Consider the following 11556-nt stretch of genomic DNA (forward strand, 5'->3'; position numbering starts at 1 on the left):
TTGGAACAAATATTTCGGATCAGTGACACAATGTCACAGTTACAAATAGATGGAAAAGGCACATTCAGGAGCTAAGAGGAGTATTAATAAACAAAGCAATTAAATCGAGTCTAATCTAGAAGCATGTAGGTCTAGTGTACATAAAAAAGAGGTATTATTTTGATGTTTCTGTCTTTTTATTTCTTAATCTTTGATAAAAGGATATGCTATTTAAAATCTATCCTGACGTTCCCAATGTTATTAGAATAATAATACTATTCACTGAATCCAACATGTGTGGCTGTCTGTTGCTGTCTACTACAAGTGCCTGCAGGTGTGTGAATGTGCAAGACTGCAAGTGTGGGTACTGGGACAGACCTGTCGTAGCTTTGGTGACTCCCTGACTTTTCATCTAGCGCCATCTAGCTATACAACAATAGTTAACATGGTAAATATTAATCCTGTTAAAGATCAAGATTGCCGGATCATAAAGTAACAAAGCAAAATTTGTGTACCGACTTTGTGAGGCTAAGCATAAATACTAAAAATATCCAAAAACATCAGCTACATTCATGATGGTGAGACTTAGATGTGGAAAATACTGTATATGTTATAAGCGGCAGGAGTGTGAAGTCTGCTGTAAACCCACATCTTTGGTGTGAAATATTAGACTGGACAAAAATAAAAACATGTTTGGTTTTGCACCCATTTTTCACAGGTTGAAGTAAAAGATCTAAGACTTCTTCCACGCACATAAAAGGCTCTCTCAAAGTCTGAGCACAAATTTGTTAAAATCCATGTTAGTGAGCACTTCTCCTTTGCCAAGATAATCCATCCCTGTGACAGGTGTGGAGTATCAAGATGCTGATTAAACAGCATGATTTTTAGGTGTGCCGTGTGCAGGTCACAATAAAAAGGCCACTCTGAAATGTGCAGTTTTATCTCGGAGCACAGGCAGACAGTGTGATTGGCGGTTTGCTTGTGTCAGCGTGACATGGGGACAGCGTGGGACAGAGTGCCCCATGGTGGCGGTGGGATTATTGACAGGCAGACATAAGATAAGGACAATGAACACAGGTGCATTTTATTGATGCCAATTTAAATGCACAGTGATAATAAGATGAGATCCTGAGGCCCATTGTCGTGCCATTCATCCATTCCATCTGTGAGCAAAAAAATGCATATCTGTAGCCCTACTAAAGTGAAATCCATAGTTCAGTGCCTAATAAATGTCTTTTTTCAGGATACAACGGCACATTTTAGAGTGGCCTTTTATTGTGCCCAGACCAAGGCACACCCGTGCTATAACCATACTGTTTATTCAGCATCTTGATATGTCACACCTTCCAGACGGATGGATTACCTTGGCAAAGGTACCTTGGCACTCACTAACGTCGATTTTACCAAATTTGTGCTCAAATTTTCAGAGAAACAATCCTTTAGTGTGCACAGAAAAAGTCTCAGGTCTTTTATTCCAACTCCTGAAAAACTGGAGCAAAAACTAAAGTGTTTATATTTCTGTTCGGAGTCCGTTCTGTCACATGTCGACTCTGTCTGTCAGAGTGTCGGAGCCGAACCTGTGTGGTTCTCTGATGGGGGCAGGTCTGAGACCGACGAGTCTGGAGGTGGTGTGGGGGGATTTGAAGGTGGCTGCATCTCACTGTGGGGCCTCCTCACCTGCAGGGGGCTCCACCTCTGTGCCGGCTGCCTCTTGATGCTCCTCCTCTTTGGTTTTCGTGGTCGCCTCTTCCTCTCTTCGCTTGCTGCTGGCTGGTCACTCAGAGCGTCCGAGGACTCGTCGATGTATGCCAGGTTCTCTCCGAAGAAGTCCAGCAGCTGGCAGCTGGCTGAGGAGGCAATGTTGAGTGGAGCCGAGGGAAGGAGGACCGGGTGGTGAGAGGGAGGAATAAAAGGGGTAAGAGAGGAAGTGAGAGGGAGCAAACCAGAGGCAGGTGTGTGTTTGCAGCTATTGTATGCTACAGATCCATATTTCTCTGCTGGAGTCAGTTCGTTTTTCTCTTGCGCTGTGTTCATGTCTGTGGTCCCTCCCTCCTCCATGCTGCTGACTGTACAACAAGGCTGGAACCTGCGGAGGGCCAAGAAGGACGAGGAGACCGAGGAGACGTCTGATCTGGAGTCAAAAGCAGACTCGGATCCAGAGAGGGATCCTTCCTGCAGGGCTGCACCTGCTGAGTCCAGCTCTAAGGTGGAGCGGGCCACAGGGAGGGAGAACGAGCGGGCAAGCAGAGGAGGAAACGACCTGCCCTCCACTTGCAGACCCGCAGCGGGGTCAACCCTCAATCCAGGCCCCACTCTCGGGACCGTTTCACCTCCGGCAGCACTGACTCGCGGCCTGGACTTGGCAACCACCGCCCTCTCGAGAGATGGATGGGCATCCAGCTGGCTCATGGAGCTGGAGAGAGCGGCCCAGCGGTTTGGCAGGTGTCCGTTCTCAGATCCCCCTCGAGCCCAGTGTCCCAGAGTGCCCTGGGCTCCGCGACGTATGCGGCGACGCTCGCTGCGTTTCCAGCGCCGGCGCTGCAGGAGGAAGGGGTCGTTGAACTCCAGAGGGTTTGGGATGCGGAAGTCCATGGACATGTTCTGGATGTTCTGGGTCCAGTCTGTCGCGTGGGCCCTCAATTCCTCCATCTGAGAGTGAGAGACACAAGCAACCTAAAAGATGAGCCCTCCAAAAAAAATTATGATACATTCCTGGCTGTCTAGCACCACTCATCTCTCACCTCAGCGCGGGTCCTCTTGGACAGCACCCTCAGCCAGTTGCCTATCATGGTGAGGATGGAGGCAAAGTAGGCGAGACCAAACACTATCCACAACAACACCAGAGGCTTGAAGAACATGCCCTCACGACCACCACCTGGACACAGAGAAAGCTGGTTTTAATGGGCTGTGATGTGCCACTGATCTCCACAGAGACACAGTATTCCCCTTTCTGTTGCCGCCTCACAGGGGTCAGAGAGTCTTGATACAAAACAGTCCTGGAGCAGGACGGAAGACAGCTTCTTGCTCAGTGAAACCTCAGCAAGGGAGAAGCTGCAGACGAGGCTTTAACATAGACGGCCTGGATGAAGAATATTTCTCTCTCCACCATTTTTTTTTTTTTGCTTTTATTTGCTGTAAGCCATCCTCACATTATTGCAGGCAATCAGCTTTTGCATCATCCCTATTCCATAATTAACGATTATATTCATTCCCAATAAAATTGCTGATTTTTTTCCCGATCATCTAGAAAATAAAAGTGAGAAAATTTCCATGCTATATGGCCACTCACATTTGTTGAAGCTGTAACCAGCAAATGCTGGCAGCATTTTTCTTGAAAAAAAAAAAAAAACAATTCATTGATTATGAAAAAAGAATATTTTTCTGTGGCTCAGCTAATCAAGTGTGTGTGTGTGCCGCACATAACGATGCTGTGTTTAAGTCTGTGCGCAGCATGGAATTTGTTTGACTTGGACCTCAGACTGCTGCAATTAAAGATAACAGATAAATAACTATTAATTAAATGTGTTTTTTAATGTACCAATTCAATGATAATCATACAATCATAAACACAAAAAAAGATGCTGGGTGAAACATCGGCGATCAGATTCAGTTGTAACAAAAAGGCTGTTTGTGCTTTTTGAGAGCCTGCCGGCCTCTGAAGGAGCCATTTGTCCTGGGTGTTGGAACAGCTCAGGATAGGGGATAAAATACTGTTAGACACGAACACTCACAGCACAAGGGCCTTGTCTGAAATGTGAATACAGCTTTAAAACAAAGCAATGTCTATGTCCAAGTTTGCAGTACTTGCAAGTTCTCATCATAGGGTGCATGGCTACTAGTGGCAGTTTCATTGAGGGGTTGTTTGCAGCAATCAGACTGATTAATGTGAATGATTTTTATGGTGCAAAGAAACAGAATTGGTCAGTATTTCATGGGAAGAATACAAGAAAACGTTTGTTTGGCAAAATCTCAATTTTCTTCTTTCATATCCTGGTAGCCATCTTGTGACCATTCGGAAATACCTCGCAATTTCTTGTGGCGTGTCTGGTCTATACTTGTCTGAAGTAAGCGATGAGGTTGGGTACAACTCGTGTGTTGTGTGTGTGTGTGTGTGTGTGCGTTGTGTGCGTCAGTACCAGGTACAAAGTCTCCGAAGCCAACGGTAGTGAGAGTGATGACCACAAAGTAGAGCGACTCCAGAAAGGACCACTTCTCCACCTTCTGAAATACGACTGTTGGCACGGCGAGGAAGATCAGACAACCAATGAGGATGGAGAGAACCGCTGAGATCACGCGCACCGTGGTCGGCCTGACCTTACGTTTCTGAGAGAAAGAGGACCGCAAACACAGCAGCAGAATGAATGACAGTGACTTAAGACTGAAATTATATTTACACGTTAAATTAGATTTAATGAAACTAAGTTGAGAGTCATGAGACTCAAGTTTGGCTTTAAACAGTCGTGGTTTTACTACACAACGGTTTCAGGTCAAAGGTCAGTGTTCCTTACACAAACACTGCTTATTGATGTGTCCATAACATCTCTTTATCAGAGAAGACTAAGAGTCAATTAATACTGAATGACTTCCTCAGTAACATACATCCATATTTAATGTAAGTATGATATTTTAATTACCAGCTCTACATTTGTCCTTTTAAACAGCGGGGAAAACTGAGAATTCCTTATTTCATAAGCACAGGAATATATATTTACACTAATAACGATGGTGGCAGGAGGTTCTAGCAATGTTTTTAACCAGGAAGTCACACAGAATCCAATTATTCACTGCTAAGACAGCAGTAACAAAAAAAAATGTCTGGGCCTCATAGGTTTGAAGGCCTGTGTGGATCCAACTGAGGTATAGTTGCCGGGCAGGACAGACCATTCTCACCAAGAAGAGGGTCTCAATCTTGGCCACAGCTCTACGCAGCACCGTGCCCATGTGGTCACTCACTCCAGCGAGCAGTATGCCAAACATGGGGATGCCCACCAGGGCATAGCACACGCAGAACAACTGGCCGTACCATGTCCGAGGAGACAGGTTCCCAAAACCTGTTAAAAAAATCAGAAGAACAGAGGACCCTTCAGTATTATATAAGTTAATATGAATGTGTGTTTAATTCTAAGGGCTATTCACACAGTACACATAAGCTATGCTCCTGTAGTTTTCGAACGCTTCCTGTCTCAGTCATTTCCATTTACAGCAGACTGGAGAGCCAGTTTTGAGATGTGTTCTGTGCTAACATGAAGTACAGTTTTACATGTTTAGATGGATTTAGATGTCTGGTATTCAGAATGTTAAAAAAAACATGTCTACTGCGTTCACTGACATGATAATATGTGTTCTGAATGTCAGTCATGAAGGCATAGATATAATTATGACATCACTTTTTACATTTCCATGTAAGTTCACCGCTTAGCTGCTCAGCTGATGAAGATCAGTTTTCAACCAAAGAGATCATTTTTGCTTCCAGACCGGCCCTGCCACTTTGCAGTGTTGTTATAACTGCAGTTTGAAACCATCACTCATCTGTGAGGACAAACCAAAAACCAAATTATAGATCGGATCTATTGGAAATCCAAGCAAGTATAATGTGTCATAGATCAGAGTTCTGGTTGTGCGGATGACAGGCTGAGGAAAGGATGTTCAGGATGTAACTGACATGACAGGAACGTTTCTTCTCTTATTAATCAGTTCCACAACATATCAGGTATGTAATCTTCCCATCAGAAGCCTTCACTTCAGAGCTTCTTAAAGCTGTTGATCTTCAAAGTGTAGCCTGAAGGTGAGTCCCCGCTTACCTATGGTGGTAATGATGGTACCACAGAAGAAGAAAGCGGAGGCCAAGTCCCAGCGGCTAGTGAAGTTGGCAGGAAGGCTGCTCACATCCAGGCCTGCCTCCACCGCGGACGCCACTCCCTGCAGGGAGGGGATTTCAATCATTTCACTGGAAATGTTCCCTCCAACACACATCTATGCACAACAGGACCCAACAGGACCCAACAAAATAAAACAACTCGCATTTTTGAAGACTTGTTTTCTATCATGACTTAGGATCAGAAGTACTCATTCTGCAGAAAAATGGCACCAGTGACTGATGCTGTATTATACAATACATTATTAGACTGTTTGTACTGATGCATCAAGGCAAAGAGCATTTTACTGTTGTAGCTGGTCAATTTGATCCTCTTGATATATGGTTCAATGGTTCCAAATCTGGGAGTCACAGATAAAGCTGATCAGTCTCTAATTCGTCCATTTTTATATGAAATACTGTACAATTTTTTTACAAATGGGCCTCAAGCAATTATTTATTTTAACAATCTGATGGGAATTCACACTCTGGTTGAACAGCTAAAAACTGAAATGTTACAAGGGCCCCAAAGACACCACTCTTCTGTAAGCCAAAAACCAGAGCTTTAACCTTTAATAATGCGTTGTATTTTATAAATGTATCACATTTCTTTGGGGATGTGTCTGTGTGTGTGTGTGTGTGTGTGTGTGTGTGTTTGGGGGGAGGGAAAGTAATATGAAAAGTAACTGGTAACTAGCAAGTCACTACATGTAGTAAAGTAAAAAATACATCTGCTTCTGAAATGTAGTGATGTAGGAGCATAAATGAATGAATTACTCAGGTACAAGTGAAACAAAATTGTATTTAAGTACAATCATTGAGTAAATATACTCTGTTACTTTCCACCAGGAGTTTCTACAGCCTCGGTGCAGTGAAATACTGTTTAAAAGACTGCCCTCTGACTACCTGCCCTCTTGTTTGTCACTGTTTCTGTATGTAGGTGACATGAAAAGAGAACAAATTGTGTAAATGACACTTAAATAACAATTAGCCTGAGGTTAATTCTCAGGCAAGTTCTGGAGTTATAGAGAGAGTACTTTTTTTATGATTTCTACGCAGATTTATAGATGGCCAGCGAGGAAAATGATATCCTCGGGAGGTGCCAGTCACACTGAATCTAATAACATCGCCTGTCAAGCTAAATCAGAAACAGCACAAACAGAAAAGCAAAATAAACACTGTATGTTTGTGTGTTAAAGTTGTTTAAAGTCACATTCACAGGCAGTCTGTGTGTTTACGTAATGGGAGATTGCTCAGTGTGTTCAGTGGTACCTTCACAAGCTTGTGGAAGTCCAGCTCGGTGACACAGGTCTTATTATCGAGGAAGGTGCGCTTGGTAGCGAGCAGGTCTTTGTATGCCAAATTCTCACTGGGGGCCTCCAGGGTGCGGAAAACAAGCGCCCCCATCACCAAGTACAGCATGACCCCTGTCAGCAGGGCCAGGAGGGTGGTGCACCGCATTTTATCCCTGTCGACCCCCCTACCCCTTCAGGGTTAGGGGTCAGAGCTCAGAGGCCAGGATCTGGTCGGGCTCTCAGTCAGGATGCAGTGCACAGCTGGCCATAAACAGGAAGTTCCTTTGGAGAGGCACTGTATGTGTGAGCACGGAAATGTATAAACAAGCAACACAAGTGTTCTTGGAAGGCTGACAGACATTAACAACCTTTATTTATACATCAGTGCGTCAAAGCAAAGAGACGGACGCGAACAGGAAAAGTGAGGAGTTACGGGCTGGACCGGTGTGAAATGAGTACGATTCATATTTCATTTGAGGGTGTAATTCTTTCACCCCACTTCATTAATCTGATAGCTGCACTGACTGTACAGTACTGATACAGGTTTTACATGAAAACAGGTTGTTAATACAATCCAGCTGCAATTATTATGAATCTAGTTCCTGTACTTTGGGAAGCACTCCCCCCGAGCAGAGATTATTTGTCGGATCACGTCCCCAGAATTTAATTCAGAGCCTGGTCCCTAGTCCCTGTGGCGTAAACGTGGCTCAAGACATGGGGGACATGAGGCTTCAGTAGCCAACTTAAGTGGCACTTTCCAAAGTTACAGTGATTTTAGTAGCAGGAATGTAGTCTTTCTCTGCCTGGGGCCTTAGGAGGTGGGGAACAGTTAGTTTGGTCTTAGTGGTCAACTGACACAAAGAGCATTATGTGCCGGGTCCTCAGAAAGTGAGCAAAATACGAGATCTTCAGAGACACAAATTTTAAGATAAAGTAGCTCTGCTTAATGCTCAGATGCGGATGAGAGGTCAGATCACCCACAGGATGAGAACAGTCAACACTAAAATACCACATGGGGTGGCTCAGCAGGTGGAGCAGGTTGTCCACTAATCTCAAGGTTGGCGCTTTGACCCCAAGCTCCTCCTGTCCTAATGTCAAAGTGTGCTTGGTAAAGACACTGAACCCCAAACTGCTCCTGATGATTAAGCCTGAACCTCAGGCAGCAGCTCACTGCCAACAGGGTTTGAGTGTGTGTGTGTGTGTGAATAGGGTGAAATGTAGTGCTTTGGATTAAAAGCACCATATGCAGGCAATCTTTTCACTTTAATTTTATACTGTAGGTGAGCTTAAAAAGGTTACAATTGAAGTAGCTAAGGCCGAGATACTCTGGCTTTCAGTCCTTTGTATAGGTCAAGCTCCAAAAAACACTTGATCCTACATTTCCCATAATAACTTGACAGTTCGGTCGGAGACTCAGTCCAGTTATACTAGTAGCCGCTGGTGCAGCTGCTTGCCTCATGCAGAGATGAGGACCGGGCCACAGAGGTCTGGTAAGCTCGCTCCAGATACAGCCCTTTGTTTCCTTTGTGCTATACTGACGTAGCGTGTGACTGAGTTGGAAATCATTGAAAAAACAAACCATATCAAAAATCTATGTTTGCCCAGTTCAGAGGAAATCTTTCACAGTCTACCAAATAGCTGGAAATGAAGCGCAATGCATCCAATGCGATCACAGCCAAGTAGAGCAATACTGTTAAACTGAAAGGAACTATTCTTCACCTCTCTCTTTTATGATAGCTGTTATGGTAGCTTGTGTGATGCATAAAGAAAGTTTTATAACTGAGAGAATGATAAAGACAGTACCTTAAGTCACTGAGCTCATCCCATGTTAAAGCTCTACAAATCAGCTGACGGAGAAATCTTTCCTCTGTATTCCTGCTCTGCTTCCTCTCCGGTTGTCCTGCGTCTTCAGTGTTCAGGAGTGGAGGACTGTGGGTCCGCGTCTTTCCCCTTCAAACCATTTTAAGCATGACAAAACACAAGAACAAACAGGCAAACACATGTGTACAGGTTTAAATGTAGATTAGAGCATAAAGGAACACAGGGGCTGTAAGGTGGCACAGCTCCCTGTTTCTCGCTCTGTCTTATCGGGGTATGAGGGCATGAAGTAAGTGTTCACATTGTAGAGACTTTGTCATAATAACCAGGGAGGAACTGACACACACCAGGCCGCCCTGCCAGTGCTCTCACAAACGATTAGACTCTGCCAAAACTCTAAACATACATCTTGACATTAATCGAAAACAAATTTATCGCTTATCTTCATTTGGCTTCTAATGTTTTCTTTGAACTGTGTTTACCTTTGAGACAGACACACACACACTCACACACATGCAGAGGACTGGGATTTAGGAGCTTCTTGCTCTGGGTCAGCCGGCCCTGGTCGGCTCCACACGGACCTTGACAATGTTCTGAGATTTCCCAGAGTCTGGCCGACTGTTAGCATTCTGCGCTAATGGACTGTTGGCTTCGGTTTGTGTGGACAGTCTCACTCTCTGCCCCTGGCTTCAACGCTGACAACCATTATTAGTTATCACTGTCTAAACTTGCGCTGGCATATTTTGATATTTTGCTAAGATATTGAGTGAGGGGAGCTTAGAAAAGAGCAGGACTGCGGCTGATGGGCGGTGATCTAATCTTAAGTTAAACAGAGGGGCAGGTGGGGAAATAAATCATGGGGAGAGCTGTTTGAAAAGAAGCACGAGGCTGGGAGAAGATGTGCATGAGCCATGCTTAGGTTTACATTTAAGGCAGGTGTACAAGACAAATCTGACCAAAGTATGAACTGCAGAAACTAAAAAAAAAAAATCTAAAACAGCTGCAAACAATCCTCTCAATGTGATTAGTGCCTAGCTTAACTGTCAAGTTTGGGATCTCTTCAACAACTCAAACATACTTAAAGTCTCCCTCCACTAAAAATGTGCTTTGCTTATTGTTACTTCACTTGGATTTTTGAGTTTCACTGTCCGGAATGAAGTATTTGCTAAGTATGACACTAGACGCCAGTTTCCACATTCCTCTGCTGAAGGGAGAAAGTTTCCTCTGTGCTCACTTTAAATATCAGAGTAACACATGTACACTCGGGTATGACTTGTGACAGCGCAAATACTTTGGAGCCAAACATGGTTCAGTATGCAGCTTACACAAGCATGATGAGGAAACGTGAACATATTGTGTACATACACTGACAATAGGCTTCACAGTGAAGCAACAGACTACTTGTGTCTAGTACATAAACCTCTAAAATGAACAATTTTTGCATTTTCATATTCTGGACTTTAATGAGGGAGAAGAAACAGATGTCATTTTAAGACGTTTTAACTGAATTTTTTTGTGAGGGTTGTTTTTGAGTGTGTTATAACATGTTGAGGAATATTAAACATTGTTTTATCGCCTTGGAAACAACTTTTCCAAACTGTATGAGAGTTGATTTTGAACATGGTTTTGAACCAGTGAAATGTTTCAGGAAGTCTGCTGCCAAAACAGACACATTACTTCTGTTTGGGATCCCTGCTATGTAGTGGGATATCATGCTGTACATTTGTCAGTCTGCGAAGGACTTTGCAGCAAACAAAAACAACACACACTTGTTTATGCATAGATAATGTGACATAGAAAACATGAACTATTTCCTTATTTGGTGTAATAATAATGCTTTATGGTCATTTCTATAGTTTATCACCTCCTTAGCACTTCAATACTTTGCTGTTTCTATCATTATACTTGCACATACAGCAGTGTGATCTGCAGACTCCAAGCAACAATTAAGTAAAGCCTGGTCGGCTATCATAAAGAGGCCCATTTGTGAATGTGTCAGTCGGCCACAGCCGAAGAAACAAACATTTGTCTCGCCCCTTTAACGGGGCAGGCAAACCTCAAGGGATGAATATGATCGTCTGTTGTTAAGGATGTAGTATCGTAACTTCAGAATTTACAGTGCTGGGAGAAAATAAAGCTCCTTTGGATGCAATTACCCCCCAAAGTGATCTCTTTAAAGTCAGCCAAGACTGACGTCAGAGGCCGATCATATGTTACAACTCTGGTTCTCTGATTTCATGCTCTGGGAAATAATTATCCTCAAAAATAATGATGGCACTGTTTTGAGTCACACTCCTAGCTGAGAAAAAGACAAATTTGTTTACATTTTGCTCGCAAAGCTACAACACCACAAAAAAAAGAATGAAAAGCTTGTCAAACGCTTTGCTGCGCTTGCAGAAACACAGATGTATAAATCTTAAAATATACTTTTAAGCTATGTTACTTTCTAAATTTTGCCCTTAAATTACTGTGTTGTGTCAGGGTTGAGAGAATATATATTGGCAGAAATGTTAGAGCAGGGGATTGATCATCTCTTTTTAAATCAGTGAGACAGTCTACTACTATACTCGGTAACCTACAATTAAAAAGGAAGAAAGGAACTGTGGAGGA

The 11556-nt window shown here is 43.4% G+C and overlaps 1 protein-coding gene across 2 annotated transcripts; it reads right to left on the bottom strand.

Annotated features, from left to right (window-relative positions):
- Positions 1-1417: 1417 nt before the first annotated feature.
- Positions 1418-7689, bottom strand: kcnk4a (potassium channel, subfamily K, member 4a). 2 transcript variants are annotated; one of them, XM_041944649.1, is made up of 6 exons: positions 7106-7689; positions 5781-5898; positions 4870-5030; positions 4116-4302; positions 2721-2854; positions 1418-2628 (listed from the first exon to the last, which is right to left on the bottom strand). In XM_041944649.1, exons 1-6 carry the CDS (start codon positions 7292-7294, stop codon positions 1537-1539), a joined length of 1881 nt encoding a protein of 626 aa, XP_041800583.1. In that variant the 5' UTR covers positions 7295-7689; the 3' UTR covers positions 1418-1536. The 2 variants fall into 2 exon arrangements, with proteins under 2 accessions (XP_041800583.1, XP_041800581.1); XM_041944647.1 differs by having other exon boundaries at positions 4861-5030.
- Positions 7690-11556: the final 3867 nt, after the last annotated feature.

Source organism: Chelmon rostratus, chromosome 9, assembly GCF_017976325.1.
Source record: "Chelmon rostratus isolate fCheRos1 chromosome 9, fCheRos1.pri, whole genome shotgun sequence".
Classification (NCBI taxonomy): domain Eukaryota; kingdom Metazoa; phylum Chordata; class Actinopteri; order Chaetodontiformes; family Chaetodontidae; genus Chelmon; species Chelmon rostratus.

Bases quoted from the DNA above. Each gene is read 5' to 3' on its own strand.
- kcnk4a (XM_041944647.1), bottom strand. From the start codon at position 7,294: ATGCGGTGCACCACCCTCCTGGCCCTGCTGACAGGGGTCATGCTGTAC. The intron at 5,031-5,780 runs GTAAGCGGGGAC...TTTTTTTAACAG, and splicing joins TACCATCATTACCACCATAG to GTTTTGGGAACCTGTCTCCT. The intron at 4,303-4,860 runs GTCTGTCCTGCC...TCTTTCTCTCAG, and splicing joins CCCTCTTCTTGGTGAGAATG to AAACGTAAGGTCAGGCCGAC.